Source organism: Pelodiscus sinensis, chromosome 11, assembly GCF_052426305.1.
Source record: "Pelodiscus sinensis isolate ZL-2025 chromosome 11, ASM5242630v1, whole genome shotgun sequence".
NCBI lineage: Eukaryota > Metazoa > Chordata > Testudines > Trionychidae > Pelodiscus > Pelodiscus sinensis.
The window spans coordinates 24,780,919-24,802,342 of record NC_143062.1 but is presented as its reverse complement, the minus strand read 5'-3'; the positions used below and the strand labels follow the sequence as shown (position 1 = coordinate 24,802,342).

The 21,424-nt window shown below is 41.1% G+C and overlaps 1 protein-coding gene across 3 annotated transcripts in view; it reads left to right on the top strand.

Annotated features, from left to right (window-relative positions):
• Positions 1–21,424, top strand: part of ARHGEF3 (Rho guanine nucleotide exchange factor 3) — a 257,794-nt gene that overhangs the window by 12,255 nt on the left and 224,115 nt on the right. For all 3 annotated transcript variants that reach the window (XM_089781202.1, XM_006130911.5, XM_006130912.5), the window contains exon 2: positions 8,892–8,987. In XM_089781202.1, coding sequence (XP_089637328.1) covers positions 8,899–8,987 — 89 coding nt within the window. In that variant the 5' untranslated portion in view covers positions 8,892–8,898. The remainder of the gene's footprint in view (positions 1–8,891; positions 8,988–21,424) is intronic.

The window sequence follows — 21,424 nt, the reverse complement described above, 5'->3', positions numbered from 1 at the left end:
TCAGGGTATTTTGTAGCAAATGCTGCATGTTTTGTCATGAAACTCATTTTTGTTTGTTTGAGAACAGTCTCTCACTTCAAATGAGACGGTGTGGAGATTAAGACCTATCCATAAATGCATGCAAGTCTGTCCATTCCTGTTGAAAATTTCTGTATTTGTCATCTCTCTCTTCCTCTTCGCCATTTTTACTGTTGAGGTTTCAGAGTTCATCACGTATGATGATGGAAGGATTTCTTGAACAATCAAATAAAAAGAGAATATGCATGACCCCAATGAGAGGAGAGGATGGATGGTTGTTAAAATTAACAGTTAAAGGTAATATAGACAGAAATTTTTTTTTGAAGAGTAATTATGCGTTTTTAAAATTTTGAATTATTTCATTTTAATTTAAAAAGTTGTGTGTATTTTGGGAATGACAAAAGAGCCATATTTGGCTCTAGAGACATAGGTTGCCTGCTTTATGAGAAACTCGGGGAACCCATGAGCAGGTCCCCAGACAATCCTCTGATTAGAACTTATTTTAAAAGAAAACATAACTACAGTGTTAAGCAAGGAGCTACTGTAATTCAACTCATGATTTTTTAAGTTGAGGCTTCAGATAAATTGTTTGGATTTGTTTTCTAAGACTGTTTTTGTGGATAATCAGATTTAAGGGAACATACGTGTGTGTGCATGCTCCTCTTAGGTGAGATTATGGAAAAGGATAGAGAGTATTGAAACACTTGAATTTGTATGTTTTTCTTACAGCCACTTTCCTCTAAAGACAGGACTGCCTCTCCTCACTCCAAATTTTCCACCTAATTTAAAAGATTTTTTTACTTTACTTTGTTTTTTAAACAAAACAAACAAACCTTAATAGTTTGCCAGGCTGGTCAATATAGTATTGTCATACCCTTTCACCTTCTATTTCACCAATGTGAATTAGTGCAAAATTGAGTTATGGCTTCTTCCAGGAAACGGAATTGCAGATTAGATGAACCAATGGTAATTTTTAATAGTTACCCGTTTTTGTAAATACAACTCTCTGGAAAAAATATGCATTTACGGTTTTTACAAGGATACATGAGAATACCCACTTCTGCTGTCATTGAAGTCAGTGAGTGTGAATTTGGACCCCTCAAGGGAATTTAGTAATTGAAAGGTGACTACAGTTTTTAGAAAAGGTGCAGCACTGGCATCGGCACTGCAATTTTCCCATCTATTTGTTTCACTTTTATTCGTGGATGTTTTGTAAAGTAGTTGTCTTGCTTCATTTTTTGTGGCTTTTCGTCACCAGAAGAAGAGGTAGGTGCTCCGAACTAAAAGATTAGGCCCACTCAGAACTCTATTGTAAACCAGTGATTCTTCTGCTGCATAAAAGAATACTATATTCGTGATTCTGGATTCAGTTTGATACAAATGTGCATTGTTCCCTATTGTCTCTTGCTTTAATTTTCTTTGTCTGGAGACTAACAGAGGAGTTCATGATCTTCTAAGGGTGTCTGGCTTCCATAAATATTTTTTCCTCAGTGGCTCTCAACCAGGGGTACACGTACCTTGGGGGTATGTAGAGGTCTTCCAGGGGGTACTCAATCTATCAGTGTTTCTCAGCCTAGCGGTTGCTTTCCCCAGGGAGGGTTGTGGGACAGATTATGGGGGTGTATAAGTGCGGGACCAGTATTCAAGGTGGCAAGCATGGATCTGGCTTCAGACAAGGCTAACAAGTCTCCAGTGCCACACTGAAATTAAGGATGTAAAATCCTGTTTAATTGGTTAATTATGTTTAACTGGTTAACTGATTAAAGGGTGCACGGGAGGTTGGGGTGCTCTAGCCCCACTGGGCTGGAGCAGCCCCCCTGCCTGCCGAGTCTGGGTTGGAGGCCCCCCCGCCCCCCCTACAGGCAGTGGCTGCTCCAGCTCAGCCTGAGCAGTCCTGCCTGTGGAGTGCCTGGGCTCTGAACTCTGGAGCAGCCCATGCCTGCAGGGTGCTATGACTCTGCACAGACAGAGGCTGCTCCTGCCCCCACTGGTTAACCTGAACTGGTAAGCATCACTGGTTAAGGGTGATGCTTGCTGATTAACTGGTTAACTTTTCACCTCCCTAACTGAAACATTTATATTTCTGTCAAACCCTTTTTTATAATTACAGTATATGGTAAAATGAGAAAGTAAGCAATTTTTCTGTAATAGAGTGTCACACTTTTGTATTTTTATGTCTCATTTTGTAATCAAGTGGGTTTGAAGCAAGCAAGTAGTTTTTGGATACACAAGACAAATTAGACTGCTGAAACAAGTACAGTAGATTGGAAAGGTTGAGGACCACTGTAATAGACAGCCTAACTACTATCAGCAGTAGGATGAGGATCTATAGTCCTTTATGTGGGACATAAGATCATTACACTTTTAGGGCTCAATCTGGCCCCTTTTGAAACTTGGACTGTTGTAATGCAGCTGCCAATAACAGAGCCTAGCACACAGTATTTTTTTTTTATATAAAATTGGCAATGGTTCATTAGGTGCTAGATTGAGAACATGATCTTATTTCACATATAGGTGTCAGATAGGGACTGATAGATTGTTACCACCAACCGGGAATGGATCTGAAGTGATGTTGATGACCTTACTTAAGGCAGTTAAACTTAACTTTTAACTAGTTAATTAAATGGGATTTTACATCCCTGGTCTTTGTTAGATCTGTTAAATGAGCACAGATCCCAGCTGTAGAGTAGATGTATCCCTTGAAGTGAAAGGCATCTTATGCGAAATACAATCCTCCCAGCCATCTTCTTTCATCTGGTTCTTTACATTTTCAATACGTTATGATTATCGTACCTTTGTATATACACTTGTATTAAGTCTATATTTAACATATTTGTTCTTCTAAATAGAACAGGAATTAATTGAATGTGGTGGGACTTGTAAGGACTGACCTGGGGGAGGAGATGAAGTACATTTAAGGTATTTTTTTTTTAAATGTACTTGTGCAAGTCCTTTGGAACATGAGGCAAATACAGTATTTCAAAAGCAAAATGACTGCCATTGCAGGTCAGTTTCCAGGAGCTAAATAATGGCATTCTTCTACTATTACACCATGGTCAAAAACTATTTGGAATAACTATAATGCATAAGGAACAAAGTCCACAATCTACTGATTTGTGCTGAAGTGATTATGCAATGTGAAATTTTCTAGTATTGCCTGGTACTTGAGGGATTTATCTACCCACTATATATATAGGAGAGTTTTTTTTCATCTAGAATTCTAACTTACGTTAAGTATGTTGTTGGAAGGGCCTCTTTCTTTATATTAGGTTATGCCAAGTGTCTTAGTGATATGAACATGTCTGGCAACTGCTGCAAAATATCTGAAATTGTTTATTTAATGTTTGCAGAGAGGATTATTTGCAGCACTTGCTGCTGAAGCAACATCATTGTTTAATTACATAAACTTAAAATCTGTGCTTTAACATGCTGTTTGCTTAAGGCATTGTTCTGGTTAGAAGCTGTTCTGCCTGTTATGTTTGTGTGTGGAAATGAGAGACTTTGCAGAAAGCAGCAGAGCTATAAGTGTGTTCAATAAAAAGTACCACATGCTGTATATCTAGTAAAGGGTTGATAATGTGCCTTTATGGACATAAGGGCTCTTGTTTCTCTTGAGAGACTGAGGAGCAGAAGTTAGTAACTGTCTACCTACCTGTTTTGATTTGTTTATAATAAAACCCTCGAAAGATTTTTGCCACAGTTCCTGTGTCAGAAATGCATTGCATAATTTTCAGTAAAGGGAGGCATTTGCTGAACAGTAGAGGAGGAAGGACTGTGGGGGTAATGTTAATGAAACGTTAATGAATAATTGTGAGTAGAGGTCTTTAGTGTTTCACTAAATTCACTGTGGCCTTATTTATGAAGGCCTTTTTCTGCTGGCATCTTGCCTAACTAAGAAGTGAAGGAAAAAGAGAATCTGAACTTTAGGGGTCAGATGCTGCTCCTTTGTTTGTTTGTTTGTTTGAGGCCACGGTGTAGGGCCGTGGTCCCCAACACGGTGCCCGCGGGCGCCATGGTGCCTGCGGGGGCATTTGCATGTGCCCGCCAGGTGCTCGGGGCTGGTCTGGCCCCGGGCACATGGCGCGGCGCTTGCAGGGAGCGTCGGCCCCGGGCGCGCGGCCCCGGGGGGGGGGGGGGGGGGGGGGGCGGTGGCCCCGGGCGCGTGGCTATGGGGGGGGGGCCGCCCCCGGGCATGCGGCTATGGGGGGGCCGCCCCCCGGCGCCTGGCGGGCGAACGGCCACGCCCCTGGCGCCCGACAACCTCAAAAGGTTGGGGACCACTGGTGTAGGGGAATCTGTGCTGGAAATGCAGAAGTTAGGTTATCATTATTTCTACCATTGCCAATGAAACAGAGGCTAATTTGATAATCATGGCCTGTTTGTAACTTGCATGTAATTTTTTTGGACCTTCTGATTATTCCCCTGCACTGGTGTGCGGTGCAGATTTTTTGTGGCCTGCTATCCCATCTCCACCAGTAAAACTGTGTAGTTCCATCTTGTTGTTGTACTAATTTAATGGATATCTAAGAGAAACTGATCCAGGGACCTACATTTGCATAGACTAAAATCCAGTGTTATCCCCAAAATAAAATGTTTTTTTAAAGTGCTTTTGTTAAAAGGGAGCTCTCATTTACTGACAGGGGAATTGCTAATATGAGCGTAGACCTTTTGACTCTTTAGTAACTGCCTTATAAGGAAATATGATTTACATCTTTACAATAGAATCATAGAACACTAGAACTGGAAGGAACCTTGAGAGGTCATCCAGTCCAGTCCTCTGCCCTCACAGAAGGACCAAGCTCCTCTCTAGATATGTATTAAAAAAAATATCCTGAAGGATGACATAATCGTAGCTCTTGAGCCACATGTGGCTCTTTGCTTAAAGCCACGTTTCTCAAACTCTGGGTCCAGAGCCCCCGGGGGGTAGCAGTATCACAAAGTTTGAGAACACCGGCTTAAAGAAATATGGCTCTTGCTAGTTCTGAGCCACGTGTTCAGAATGCGCACGCACCCTGGAGGAGAAGCATGTGGCGGCAGTGGTGGCTCCGGGACGCAGGTATTGGGTTAGAGCTGGGGAGAAGGGCGGGGGTGCCTGGCTCTGCCGGAGGGGAAGGGCATTGGGTTAGAGCAGAGGGGGCTGAAGCACCTTAAACTCAAAGTCTTCATGGATGCAGAATAAGGCTGCCAACACAGACGTCATATTTACATTTCGCAAAAAAGAATCAGCATATACCTGCTTTACACTGTTTCTTTAAAGAAAATTCAAAGGCTATTGTTTGCCAGGCTGAAGCAATTATTCTGAGATATGAATCTCTCCCTTATTGTTTTTGAACCTCTCATATTTGCAGTCTGGGACAGACCTGAATTTTTAGAATTATAAAAAAGCCATAATTTTCATAAGTGGAAAAAAAAGGGGGGGGGGGGAAACCATACCAGAGATCAACAAGCTGGAATGGAACAGGCACTTCAAATTGTGCTAATTTACTTCAGTTTAATTTTAAAAAAAACCAAAACACCTCACAGGACATAATAGGGCAGTAGTGTTACATTTAAAATACATGGTGGGGAAACTTACTTTTTTAGTGTGAGATTATTACTGTATTTTTAAAGGGTGGGTTTTTTTGTTGTTTTTTTTGTTTTTTTCCAGTTGATGTTTGTTCCTTGTCAAGTTCCCTGAAGATCTATGGACTGGCATTGAATTTTTTTAAGTGTCTAAAGACTTGTTTTTTGTCCAAAATGTCCTGTAATGTTGTTTTTATCACTACATCTGTCTGTCTACATACAGACATATAAAAATATATAATATGTGGCTCTTCACACTCTATCCACGATATTTTGGCTCTTCGTCTCTAACTGGTTGGCCAGCTCTGTAATAGATATACGGTCTAGGAAAAATTGAGATTCATTTTGCGGTGCTGTTAATCTATTTCAAACCCAAATGCAAACCTATGCTCTTGGGCAGGAGGGAGAGAGATAGAGAAGTAGGATTCTTCCAAAAAACATACATGTGGACGAAAAACTTCTACTTCTGGTATAGCATTACCACCTTTGTAAGCGGACCCTAAGGCCGAGTGTCCTTTGTTCAGCCTCTTTTTCACAGATCAAAAGAGCAGGATTAACCTGCTATGCTGATAAAGTGTGTTACTTTGTGGAATGAGATTACAATGCTCTTATATTCAGTGAGAAACAAAATGCTATGATGTAGGAAAACTGCAATCTTACACACTACTGTTTTGTGCATATATCCTAATGACTTAAAAAAACCAAACTCTGTAATTAAGAAAAATTGCATCTTCTCTATCAGCTTCATGTATGTAACATGAACACTCTAATTGATTTCCCCCCTTTTTCCCTTCCTCCCCCACCCCCATCTCCTATTTGTTTTGGAACTGAACCTCTAATAACTCCATTCATCTGAAGAAGTGGGTTGTGCCCACGAAAGCTCATGATACCATCTACATGTTTTGTTAGTCTTTAAAGTGCTGCTAGACTATTTATTATTTAAGCTTTTCCTGTTACAGTTTAACTTGGCTACTATTGTGTTACTGTTCACCTATATGGTTGAACTTCCATAGTTTCAGTATGCCTGGTTCACTGGGCTTCAAATGTTGCTTTTCCTGTTGGTAGGCAATCATGGTGTTGGACAAAAGACACTATGCAGCACTTTAAAGACTAACAAGATGGTTTATTAGGTGATGAGCTTTCGTGGGCCAGACCCACTTCCTCGGATTAAATTGTGGAAGAAAATTGGCATGACCATATATGCACCAAAGGGATACAATCAAAAAAAGTGAACACACATAAAATAAACAAATCAGATTTTAGAACATAGGGGGTGTTGGTGTTGCTGTTGGACAGGCACTCTCATTGTTTGTTGCTTAGGTGAGACATGTATATCTTGGAAGTGTTCTCACTGCAGTAACCTAAAGGCTAAAGCCTTAAAAGACAGAGACTTGTGTCTCAAACTTATTCTCATGGACAAATCTCAGTGACCGGTATCTAATCTTAGCCAACAGACCTTTAGATAAAGATATCCAGAGATATCCTCTTCTCCACACAAGAAGGCTCATTGTTCCAAAAAAAGCTCAGAGGAAAAGAGTATCAACTTCTCCCCTGAAAGACCGAAAATAAAGAAGTGGTCCTGGTCATTCCCTATCTTTGGTGCCAACCATACTGAGATTGAGTATATACAAGACCACAGGATCCTCCAGTACTGCATTTACCATGATAACCCTGACTCCAAACAGACTGACTTGGAAATGAGGCAAACTGATGTCCTCCTATTCTGCTATGGCATAGTGGAACTAAACATAACACCAAGGCACTCCCCACAGCCTACAGTGCCTTCATCTGTTCCAGTGGCACAGAGTGTTCAGAAGCCAACACTGACATCCATCCCTACAGCTGCATCATTGGCGCTGACCACTTGAGTGCCAAAAGCATAGGCACCACACCATTTCCTACATCACAAGGATCAGGGATGTCAGTGTGCTGTTGACTATATGATTAACCGATAAGCCTAGGCTTATCAGTTAATCTTGTTGACTACCCCTCCCCCCCGCTATTGCTGCATCAGTTGGTTCCCCCCAGCACTGGCTCCATGGTGTTGCCTGTACTCCCCAAGCTGCTGCCTCTATCAGAGGCAGCAGCAGCAGGAAGAGGGAGGGGGCAGGGGAGGATGCCTTGAAGCAGCCTCTGTCCACAGGAGAGGCGGGGAAAGGGTCTGAGCTCCCTGTGGAAGAGGCTTCTTTGCCTCCCACAGAGCAGCCTCTGTCCATGGCAATCTTGGGAGGCTGGGTCCCCTGGGCAGAGTCTGCTGCCCACTGGGATGAGCCATTTCCCAACTGCTAGTAGCTATTGGGTGCGGTTCTGCTTCAAGCTCATGGAAGTAATGGATCTCTGGACCTTTTTATTTGACGAAAGGGAAAAAAATGTTTACCAGAGTTTCCTAGCTTCTAGTGGCTTCATTCAGGTCATTTTTATTCATTTTTATTCATTAGTCTTCAGAAGACACTGATCTATGCTGTACTGCTGATGTAAATACTTTTAGCCTGATAAAATCCAGAGCTTGCTCAACAGAAACAAGATGATTCTGATGGCTGAAAATGTTTGGCATTACTTTGATTATTTTTAAAAATAAAAAAGAAACATTTGCAGAGAAGTTTCATATAATTTCTGTGGCTCATATTTCATTATGTTTCAAACTGTCTCAGTTTTGGGGGCCTTGGTTTATACTTCTAATTAGCATTAAGCAGCACAGACTTGGAACGTATCTTTCAGAAATGTTACAGAATGAAAATTGACTGTTTTTGTTTTATAGAATGACTTCTATAAGGACTTTGTTTTATAGAATGACTTCAGGCCTCATTCCTGGAAATGGCACTTTATCAATTTGGGCTGAAATATGACCTTAAGTGAAACAGTTGAGCAAAGAAGTTCCTCTACATTTTTAAACACGTGAAAAGCCAATTGATCCACCAATGTTCTGAGGATCATTCCACAGTTATATGTTAGCTCTGGCTGCTGCTTTGTGGGAACATAACTAACATTATGCATAGTTCTATGAGTAATCCTGCTGACATGAACTATGCTGGCACACAGTCAAGGAAGTAAACAAAAGACAATCGGTGTTGGCTTCTGCAGAACTAGCAATTCTGAAAAACTGTGGATAAATCCTTTTTAGTTTATTCATTCAAGTAGTCCCCTTGATTAAATTGGAGATTACTTGAGTGAAGAAGACAGAATTGGTCATAAAACACTTGTCCAAAATTTAACCTACTCTGTTTCTCTTGGGTATATATTTGAAAATACGTGAAATTGTTCACCTGTATTTTTAAATTACTCATTATATTTATTCCTTTTTTTTTTTAAAGAAAAAAGATGAGTGCTACTAGACCAGCATGCATAAGGAGCAACCCTCCAATAATAAACCAATGTCCCCGAGGAGGAATGGAGGAAAAAAAAGTTTGGTAAGTAACCTCTCTTTAATTTTAATCTTTCAAGGGGTTAATAAACAATGAGAGAAGTAATTTAAAATAATTAAGAAATATTTTTATATTTTCCTCTCTTTCTGGTGTCTAACAGTAAAGCACATAAAGGAGGGAAGAGATTTGTTTATTTTTTATTTTATAGTAAGTGGCTACAGGACTGGGAGTCTCATAGGTTTGGTAATGGAAGAAATGAGGCAAAATCCTGGCTGCACTGAAATCATTGGCCAAACTCCCTCTAATTCCAACAGGGCTAAGATTTTACACATGCAGTCATTCAACTTTGTCATAAACTTTAAATCCCACCCACATGGATAGTAATGGAGAATTGAGCAACTTCATAGGTGACAGATGCTTCGTGAAACAAGTCTGTGGTCTCCGTATAGTTTCTAGTGGGTTTGTAAAGTAGAAACCAAAATTTACCAAAGAAACTTCTATTCTAAGTATAAGAGAAAACTGGTAACCTCAATTAAGTGTTTTATATGTGCTCACGTTCTAATTAGAGTTGGGTGAAATTTTTGGACGAAACTTTTCTGGCTAAAAGGCAGATTTGGGTCAGCTAAAATATGTAAGAAATTTGGGTTAAATTTACTGAATTGTTTCAGATGGGAAAGGGAGGATCTGAACAAAACTGAAATGTTTTCTTTTTAACAAATTCAGAATGAAATGTTTCAGTATTTCAGTTTGAAATATCTTTGTATGTTGCCTTTTACTTCAATTTTTAAAAAAGTAAAAATGAATAGAACATATTGTTACAGATGAAACAATTTTTTTCCATTTTGGGTCATGAAACAATTTTATTTAGGTTTGACTGAACCAAAACAAATCAATCATTCAAATAGAACTAATTTTAATAATGACCAAGTTTGTTTCATCAATAAAAACCACCACTTCAATTTACATTGCTTTTAGCGCACTTAAGCCATATCTACGATAGGAAATTAAATTACTAAAATCGACCTAACTCCTGATTTAACAAAATTGAAATAGTGTGTCCCCGCTATGAAGAGGCATCAAAATTAGTTAGAATTAGTATGAAATAGCGCACCCACGTTGATGGGAGCCTGCCTTGGTGTTGGAACCTCCCGAAGCACTCTGGGGAGGGCACCAAGAGGGCAGATACTTCCTGTGGCTGCTTGGTCACATTCTGTTATGGAGGGTTGTCACTCTGGAGAACATAGACACCATCGAGGACGGCTTTGCCACCATGGGCTTTCCCAACTGTGGGGGAGGGGCATAGACAGCATGCACATCCCCATTCTGTCCCCTGACTACTGTGCCTCATATGTTATCAACAGAAAGGGGTACTTCTCCATGGTGCTCCATGCCATTGTGGATCCACAAGGGATGCTTCAGTTACATCAATATCAGGTGGGTGGGAAAGGCACACAACTCTTGCATCTTCCGAATCTCCTGCCTATTCCGAAAGATGCACACTGGCACTTTTTTCCCAGACTGCACCCTCAGGGTTGGGAGGTGGACATGCCCACTGTCATCCTGGGTGACACAGCCTACCCCTTGCTCCCCTGATTCATGAAGACCTACATGGGCAGCCTGGACCCCTGCAAGGAGCACTTCAGTGCCAGGCTGAGCAGGTGCCACGTGTGTCATTGAATGTGCATTCAGTTATTTAAAGGGGAGGTTCACAAGTCTCCTGCCCATATTTTTTAAAAAAAGGCAGCCCATTATTTAAAAATAACAGGCTTGGTAGTGTGGATGCTCTGCTTGTAAATTCTACCTCAGGGGGGTTATTTCAAAATAATAATGTAGACCAAGGCTTAGTGGTATTTTCAACAGAATGACCGTTCAGACTGAACTTTCCACTTGTTCATACGGGGTTTATTCCAGCTCCATTGAAGACAATAGGAGTTCTTCTGTTGACTTCCCTTGTCTTTTATGTGCACATTTATCTCACTGTTGCACTCCTGATTTAGCTAGAATATGCTGATGTTAGTCATTCATCATGAAGAAAAACAACAGAATAAACTCAATGCCAGGAACATATAATCAGACTGCCAAGAGGGCTAACTCACATCTACCTTATATGTATAGTTTCACTTCTTATACTATGGAAACAAAGAAATAATAGCAAACCATGTTTATCCCCATTTGCAGCTTTGTCAAGGAGTTAATATTGACTAGTAATCTTTATTTAAATAAAATAAAATATGTAATAATCTTCTGTAACATTCATTTAGCAGTTTGGATTGTGTGGCTAAGGTTCTCATTTTTCCCCTGTTCTCATTCTTGGAACAACCTCAAAACCAGAAATTAAATTATGTTGTGCATATGTGATACTTTTTTTTTTTTTTTTTTTTAAACTCATGGGGGAAGGGGCAATTGAAATGATGCTGTTAATAGCTCATTGGTTTTTTTAAAATCACTGTTTTTGTTTTATCATGCTCCTAACATTCTAAATATGTCCTGTCTCTTACATTAGAGAAATAAAGTAGGTGAGATAATTAATATCTTTTCTTGGACCAACCTGAATTGGTGAAAGAGGCAAGCTTTTTAGCTATACCAAGCTCTTCCTCAAGTCCTGATCTTATATCCTCACCTTTATTGTTGGTCCAATAAAATATATTCTTCTTCAAGTGCTTGCTCAGCACTTTTCCAAGGTAGGTGTGTGCATTGTGTATACAACTGCTGGAAAGTTTTGACCTTAGAGGAAACACGGGTAGCAGCTAACGTTTTCTATCCTTGGGCAGATTGAAATTTATTATGTGCACCACCAATATTGAGGCCGTATGTGGATGCGCAGTGTGTCCCAGTACAAACAAAAAACCTAGGTATAAATATTTATATTTTAAACAGTCCATAGGTATGAAAGACAATATATTTTTTTTAAAAAGGGATAATTAACAGAGCAATGCTTATGATGTTTATTTAATATTAAATCAAATAAAACTAACACTACCGTTGGAGTACATGTATTATCATACTTGCTAACAACTCAAACTAGTAAACACACCAAAATGGGGCATACTGCAAATAGCTTTATAATTAAATCAGACATGGCCATTAAGTAAAAGTCTAAAAAATATGCTCAGCTTTAAGTTGCTAAATAAATGTGTAAGTCAACTAGAAATAGTTATGCTCTCCTTGACAGTATTAATATGGTATTTACTGACACTAGAAAGGAGAGTAAAAGGCATTCACTCAGGCTTATACATTTTCTTTGGGGAATATTTAGGATCCATGCTATGCAAATAAAACAGATCAGTTCTGGTTTGAAACTTTCACCTTGTGTGTGTCACTAACTCAGAAGTAGAAGCCCCCACAGCACTTCTCTAGAATTCAACTCCAATTGAAAGGCCAAACAAATTAAACAGAATCCATTGTAAAGTTCTTCCAGTTTTAACAATTTACCATCTATTAACTAGTGACACAGAATTAAAAAAAATTAATATCAGTGTATAGATATCTACAATATTAAAAAAAAGTTGTTAGAGTCCTTTCCTTTCTTACTTGAAACCATTAACACCTATATAAACTTTGAAATGTAATCATACAAATGTCATGAACTAAGTCTTTTGTTCCAGTATTCAAAAGCAGCCTAAAAGCTTTTAACCCACCTGAAATTTTGGCACCACCCCATATCACCTGCCCCAGTCCAGGAGAGATTCCTGTATCTTCAGACCAAATAGGGCAGCTGTGCTGATACAGACATTCTGGCTCTTGCTGCAAGCAGCCCAGATGAAAACAAATTAAGATACCCCAAACAAACTCCCTTCTGTCCCCATCTCACTGCCCAGATCCCAGCACTGCCCCCTATTTCTCCCACCTACCCCATGTAGTTTGCTTCCTCCCAGCCCAGGAAGCTAGAGAAGTGCAGGGTTTCCTCACAGGAAATAGCAGGCAAACCCAGCTGCTGTAATCAGATTGCTGTAATCAAACCTCTCCTCTCCTGTACTTACTGCATGCTCCAAACTCCCATCCCCTGTGGCCCCCTCCCATCCCAGTCACATACTTACTCCCTCCCTTGCTCCCCCTTATCCCCTTCCCTACCAGCATGCTCATTTTCTGGAGCAGGAAGCTTCTGCTGCTGAGGGAGTGCCCCTCCCCAGCCAGGAAGCCCTCTGCATGGCAGCCCTAAACCTCTGGGTGGGGCTCAATTAGCAGCTGGGTGGCTGCCCTGCAGGTCTTGCCTCAAGTCAGTGCTAATAAGCAACCCTCACAATTCATGTCTCTAGTGCCTGGGGGAAGTTCACCAGGCTGTCAAGTACAAGATCAGCAAGGCCTTCAAACCACGAACCTGAAAGGAGCAGAACTCCTAATGGAATCCACTCTTGGGCTTCAGATGCAGGAACTGGTGCTGAGCGCTTCGGTGTGCAGTGTGACAAATCACTGGTGATGGGTCCACCCTCTCCTTCCAATGCTTTTGAGTCCACACGGGGCCTCATCGAGATGATGCAATCACCATCTTGCATCTGTGGTCCTGTCTGTGCATTTTTAAATATTTGACTTTGTAAAACAATACAAATCTTAATTAGCTGGAGATCAAACCAATATTTCCTTTATCTAGTTGTTTAAAAAAAAGTCTCTGGATTCAGGATGGGCTAAATATCCAGTATTCCAGCTGCTTATCTGAAGCAGTGGAGATCTGTGTAGAACCCCTCTTCTCCCAACTGATTATCCTGTTCATTGCTTGTAATAATCATGATGGCCTAGTGTTGAAAGGTGCAGGGTGCATGAAGTCTAAGGAAGCTAGGGATATCAGCATTTTACATGATCAGGCTGACATGCCTTACAGTTTTATATCCAAAAGGCAGTTTCTATTGATGTTGGTTTTGTCCTCACTCAGCCTCATCAGTGGATATTTGAGCGTACAAACACTTCACATAAATAACCTATCTGAAGTACTCTACATTTAGAGTCTTAGAATCTCACTTCATTTTTAAAGTTCATCTGCTGTGAGTGAAGAATGCTACAGCTTGTGAACTGCTAATTAGGGTCAATAATAACTTGCCTGATCCGAGTTGGCCCTAAAATGCCTATTAGTGGAAGATGGATGAATAAACAATTCTGGTGATGAAAGACACATTGTGACTTTACTCTTGCCTGGGCAATAGAACATTCTGTTGTAAGGCTTGTCGTATCCTTTTCTTTTTAAGTACCTTGTTCTTGCTTTTCTAGGCTAAGTGTATTTGTAAGTCAGTGTAGCTATAATAATTTACACCCACTAAGAATGTGGCCTTTAAAGTAATGGAAAAAAACTCAGATTTGGCCCATGTCTTTTTAAGTTGTATTTCATACTACCTCCTGTCACTTTTATGTTTTGTGATCTTTTATTTTAGAAAATCTGATAGAACTTGCCTCTGCCTGTTACGTGCCTGCTTAATTTGCACATCTGATTTGAGAAGTTGAATGATTCATTGATACATTTAATATTTAGATGTAATGAACAAAAGAGAGTGGCAGAATTCTTTATTTTATTATCTGAAACCAGTTGGGGGAACTTGGAGAGGAGAGTAAAGGTGATGGGGAAGAGTTGGTATGTAGGTGTGGGTATCTTATATAGCTCTTGATGGCTTTTTTGCAAGGTGGGGACTGAGAATTAGTATAGGTGTACAAATGTTGCATTTTATCTTGTCCTAACAGTGTATAATGTTTCAGTATGACTTTAAGATGTGTATATGTAGTCTGCTGCTTAAGATGTGTGTTATGTTCTGTTTCAGTTCTCAATTTGGCACAGTTACAGTGAATTTTGTTTTTCAGCATGCTAATGTATGGTTCTTACAAAGTGCTGATAACAGTATTTGGAATGTATAATACTAAATGCATGTTGTAACTGTGTTCATTGTGAAAGTCACCTTAGTTCAAAGGAGCTGAGCAAGATGTTATCTGCAGCTTAAAGCATGCTTGTGCTATACATGAAAGGGTGCGTCTAGATTGGCAAGATTTTGTGCAAAAGCAGTTGCTTTTGCGGAAAAACTTGCCTGCTGTCTACACTGGCCGCTTGCTTTTGCGCAAAAGCACTGATGTTCTACTGTCCGAAATCAGTGCTTCTTGCACAAATGCTTTGACATTCCTGTTCGGGGAAAAAATCCTCTTGTGGGAATGTTTTTGCGCAAAAGGGCCAGTGTAGACAGGCAGCTAAGACGTTTTGCGCAAAAGCAGGCTAAATGGAAAAAAGCCCTAGTGGATGCTCGGAGGCTCCGTAGTAGCAATCAGCTCTCGGACTTCCTGGTAACCCGAGCATCCCTTAAAACAGACGCAGGCTGCTGAGGTCACAAGGCAGGAGCCCTTCAACCACCAAAACTGCTACGGCTGACAGTCCCAGCAAGAGGTCCTATAGCACGCAGCAGGAGAGAAACGGCTGTCCGGGGAGATCCCTTTAAGCACATGTCTCAAAGGAGCTCCAGCGCCCGCCCCCAGAAAGGGCTTGTGTCCTTTTGCCCTCTGCAAAATGGTTCCGGGCTTCTGCTTTTTTGCAAAAGCATCCTGCCAATGTAGACGCGCTTTTGCACAAAAGCACATCGTTATAACGATAATTCCGGGACCAATCTAGACGCGCTTTTGCGGAAATACTTTTAACGGAAAAACTTTTCCGTGCACTGGCTTCTGGCCCCACCCCTGGGGCTGTCAAATAATCATGTAATTGCTAAAATTTGATGTGGTTACACACTACCTAACATTCCTAGTACTGGTGGTGCACATTACATACTACCTCAATATTGGTGTTGCACATAAGAAATTTCAACCCACCTGAAAGAAAATTCAGCCCTCCCAAGAAAAGAAAAAGTTAGAGGAAACAATGCTTATAATATATATTATTCATGCCTATAACATGGCTCAGTCTAGACACGGTGCGGTCGACAAGGGAAGCTGGTAAGCTTTACCGGAGCGGTCAACAAAGGCTTCCCTTGTTGACCATGCCTCGTCTAGACTGCCACGCTGTGCTGGATCAGCTGATTGTCAGCACAGCATGGCGACCATTTTTATTTTAATGAAGCGGGGAGCCATGTAGTCTAGACACACCCCAATCATCCATTCCCAGATGCTGACAAACAGAGGCCAAGGATACAATCTCTGCTCATCCTACCTGATAGCCATGGACTTATTATCCTCCATGAATTTATCTAGGTTTTTTATTTTGAACCCTGGTATAGTCGTGGCATTCACAACATCAACTGATCAGTTTAGACTAATAACTGGTCACACGATTCTGTTTTTAGTCAATCAAAAACTTGAAGCGGTGGGTGAGAAGGCAAAATAATGTATTTAATCTGCCAGCGGAGAGATTCATTCTGATCTTGTCTGCTTCTGAAATTTTGCTAACAGTTCTCCCCCACAGCTAATATCAGTTCCACTCTGCCAGTGATAACAATGTTGGGAGTTCTAGGAAAAGATGCTAGCACTTTAACCGCTTTGTTGTCTGACAACACAAATGGACATCTGGTGCCTTGCTTTCTCTGGAGCTATAACCATTCAAGCTGAATTGGAGGTAATACTATTGAGGAAACTTCTTGAAAACCAAACACACAAAAAGGTATAGGCGTATGAAATTTGCTGTGATTGATAAAGCGGCATATTCTCTTGTTTATCTGCTCCAGATTTTTAATTTATTTTATGGTATATAAATATGTGTAAACTTCATGGATTGTTTAGCTATGAAGAGAATGAATACCTTTATTTGCTTTTCATTTTTCTGTCCATGTAATTAATAATCAAGAGTGATCCTAGATTTAGGATTAATAACCCTTGGAAAAGTAACACCAACTCTGTAACCATAACCTGCATTGCTGATGGTTAACTTTCCTACATTGTGTATTGGGGTTAATTTGAATGATCAGGGCTTTATGTACTATTTTCTGTTGGATCATTTACTGTCCTATAACCATTTTGATCTGGCATTGTAAAATATTGCACATAAAATGTGCTAGTTGGGACTAGTTCTATACAGCACTATACAAAGCGTTAATCTGATAACCTCTCTTTTTTTCAAATGAGTGGAGACATTATGAATTATATAATTTAGACTGCTGGCTCAATCTGATAGAAAACAAGTTTTCTGCTTGATGTAACAGCTTTTTTTCAGTCAATGATGCCAAGGCTCTGATTTTAATTTGGTTGAGCCAATGAATTGGATGGGGAAAAACAGATCTGACTGAGGTTCTCTTATCTCATTATAAGTACAACAAACACATGTTCATGATTTTCATTAATATAATGGTTTTGGTCTTCAAACTTCAAAGCTTTCTTATGCCACTAACCTCAGATAATGAGATCTGAGCCATTAACGCTAACACCTAAGCTTTCTAGGGTAAATTTCTCCAAAATATCCCCCTCCCCTCAATTTTAATATTGGACCCAAGAAAAATCTGCAATTGTAAAACTTTTGTGGATCCTTAATTTTAGTGACTTTTGCTTCATTCTGAGAACTTGGAAGTATGATTACAAAAACTTAAGTGTCTGTGTTCTTTCTTTGGAAAGATTAAAACATTAGAGTAAACTCAAATTTCTTGTCAATCAGCCCAATCTTGCAGAAAACTGTTTTTAGATGACAGCATCAAATATGGGAATTCCCCTTTGCCCCCAGATTATCTAATCACATCGAATTTGCATCAGTTTCTGTAGGATTATTTACTAAATAAATTTAGTTGAAGCTCTGTGTGGTTATACTTAAATCTGTTTATGTTGGACGTATATCATTTTGACTTACTGTCCCCTATGAGTTAAGTACTGTGGGGAACATTCACTTGGATAAATATAAAGCTTGTGAAGAGGAGAAGGAAAGCAGTTTTCCTGTTACATCTTGCTGTTTCTACTGTAAATGTTTATCTGCTTCTTTCCACTATTGATCCTGGATCTGACTTTGGGATGTAGCTGGGAAGAAAAAGTGACAGGGCCACCCCACGCTGTCCAAAAAGTGATCTATGAAATACTTCTGAAGTTCCCTTTTCATATAAAGGCCTGAATAATTTGCCCAGTATGGGAGTAGTAGCCGCTGAACTAGGAAAACCTCACCGTACCACTACAATTAGTAGCACTAACACAAATCTGCAACCTCCCAGTTTTTAATCTCTCCCTTGCTATCACCTCCCCTGCTATTCTCTACCCTTAGCACCTTGCTTTAATCCTCATTCTTGTTCTCCAATATCTAGCTGCCCATCAGTATTTCAATAAAAATATCTGTACTCCCTTTACTACAGGCAGAGATGTGTGACTGGCTTTCCATCTTTTTCTCCAAGCTGTACTTGGCTGGTTCTCATCTTCTATCTCCCCACTCACCATCTGCGTTCTCCTCCTGTCCCCAGGAAGACAGAAATGCCCCCTGACATACCTGCACTGTCATTGCAGCCTCTTAGAATTCAGCATTTACCTACTCTCCTACTACAGCAGATGTAATCCATATATCATAGAGCTTTTGGATTCCACTTGCATATTTCAAGTGGGCAGAAAATGCTCAGTCAGAAAGGATATACAGGAAAGAAAAATATTTCCTTGCTTCCCCATGTGGCATCTTACACCCTTATCTCTTAGCTAAAAGTGAGTCCTGGGTCAGAACCATTTTTTCCTTGTAACAGGCTAGAAAGCAGTTCAGAGTCCCTCACTTTCACCTGTATCAAACTCAATCACAAAATTGTTGGTAGTAAATCTGATGTAATCCAATTCCAACAACAGTGGAAAAACTAGTTACTAGAAAGTTTCTAGAGGTATAGACTGGAGTTAAAGAACATTTTCTCTAACTACAATTAAACTGTTTGGATGTTCACGCAGAAATTAATTGCTTGTTTATGCTTGAGGCAAATTCTGAATAATTTTCTATATTCTCAAAATCTGGCTACTAGACACTCTCGGTGTCTGAAACCACCAAGTGATGATTGCAAAAGGACATAATTTAGTGCAAATCATATGTGGATTATACATCATTTTTACGGTATACTTCATACATTTAACAGGCCTGATTCTTTGTTATTCTAGACGAGGGGTGGAGAACTTTTTTTGGATTGGGGGCTGCTGACCCACAGAAAAACCAGTTGAGAGCTGCATACAAGTGAGAAACACAAATGAACAAATCCCCTCACTGGTGTGGCCTCTGATTGAGAAGGAGAGAGACATTACCCACGTTTTCCTAGCACACCAGAGCTTGGGTGGGGAGGATGGGGAGGTAGACTAGTAGACTTTGTGTGCTCCAGTTCTGCAGTGGGATGATGGGGAGTGCCAGTGCAGAGTCCCCAATGCTGGGGGGAAGTCCAGAGCCTCTGGGGTTGGATCCAGGCAAACTGAGGTTCCCCACCTCTGTTCTAGCCATTTACTCAAGAACAAATTAGATGTCATGTCCCTGTGTGCTGTGGGGCAGTTCTCTAAAACCACTTGCCTCTGGCAACATATGCATTGTACTGCCTTCCAGGCTTCTGGAGGCCTTGCTTTTTCTTTACAGGTGAATGACTGACAGGCATGGCTCAACCCCCAAGTTTTTTGCTCAATAGCTTCTCCCCAGCCTCTTTTTTTGCTCAACAAAAAATCCTTGGTGTTCCTCATAAAAAAGAAAATATTGTTTGGTGTTCCTCCATCTTAAAAAGTGTAAGAAACACTGCTCTGGAGTTCTTAGCTTCTGTTCTACTGGACACTCATGGAGTTTACATCTCTGCTACTTTCAAAGGAATATAGAGCAGCTTACAAGTGACACTACAGGATCACTATTCTGCTCAATACACAATCCTTAGATATGTTTTGAGTAAAAAAAAAAAAATTTATTTAAGAAAGAACAGAAATTTGTGAAGTAAGTAGAATTAATGGAAACAAATTGTTATATAAAATAAAATCGTAATATGCTTCCCAGAGCCTTAATTTACTTAACATTGTCATGTCCTATAGTACAAAATCTTACCCCAAATCCATCCAGTATATGCTGACCGGACTTTGCTGTGGTCATTGGTTCACGCAATCCTCTTGTCTCCTCCTTGGAAAGATTCCCCTCTCTTTGAAATCCCAGATATATCTCTCAATGGTCCTTTGATTGTTATTCATAAACAGAACACTTCCTGCTGGTTGTTCTTGTTGACTTTGCAGTATTTTAATAAGCAGCTGGCTCTGCTTGCAGATAGGCTTATCTCATGAGAGATATAATGCACACCTAACCAGATAGAGAGAGAGAAGTGTCTCCTATGTCCTGCCTGAACAGAGTCTGTCTGAGTCTGATTACCTCTTGATGACCTGTTTTTTACGTCAAGATCTTTAAGACCATGATTTCCAATATAAATACATATGTTACCTGTTCATACATTTCACAGTTATCAAGATGACCAGTATGCCTGCGTATTTGTAGAGACTAGGGATGTTAGCGTATAGTCATTTAAATGATAAACTGATAAGCCTAAGCAAATGAATATATGCACCCCACCTTGCTACCTTTGTATCAGAGACAGCAAGGAAGGGGGAGGCAGGAGATGGTGCCCACGAGAAGCCAGCTTAAAGCTGGCTCCCTGCAGGTGCTGGTTCCCATGAAGCCAGCTGCCTCCCCCTCTTGCTGTCTACACAGAGGCAGCATTGCAGGGGTAGGAGGGAGCCGGTGCTTGGAGGAGCCAGCTTAAAAACTGGCTTCCCATGAGCACTGGATCCTGCAGAGCTGCCTGCTTCCCTGCCCCCCCCCCCAGCTTCTGATAGAGAGACACCAGTGCAGAGGGTGAGGGAGGCAGGCGGGAGCCAGTACACGTTTAAGATGTTAAATTGTGGTTAATTGACTAGTTGAGTAGTCGATGAAATTTCCATCGACTAGTCGATAGGTACTTCTGCATTCCTCCTTTGAAATGTACAAGAGCCCCCCCACCCCCCGGAGCTCTTGTACATTCAAAGGAGAAATGTGGAACTCTGTGTGCAGCCAGTGGGAAGTCCTGCTGACTCCAGGCTGCACGGGGTGTGCCTGCTTTGAAATGTACAAGAGTCCCCAGTGGGGGTTCTTGTGCATTTCAAAGCCATGTAGCCCGGGGTCAGCAGGGGACTCAGACCCCCTGCTGACCCTGGGCTTCATGCTGCGCTGCATGTCGCATGAAACCTGGGGTCACGTGGGGACTCCCCAGCTGATCCCGGGCTCCGTGCGGCACTTCCCCAGAATCCGGGGTCAGCTGGGAACTTCCCAGCTGATCCTGGGTTCCGCCGAAATGCCATGTGGAGCCTGGGATCATCTGGGGAGACCCCAGCTGACATGGGTCTCCATGGTGCTGCCCTTTTGAAATGCCAAGGTGGTGTTTCAAAGGGGCAGCCGCCACACAGCTGAGCTGGGGATCAGCTGTGGGGTGCTGCCCCTTTGAACAGTGAGTTGGCATTTCAAAGGGGCAGCACTGTGGAGCCCGGGGTCAGTTATGGACTCCCCAGCTGACCATAGGTTGGCGCTGCATTTCCCCAGAATTCGGGGTCAGCTGTGGACTCTTCAGCTGACCCTGGGCTCCACGGCACTGCCCCTTTGAACACTG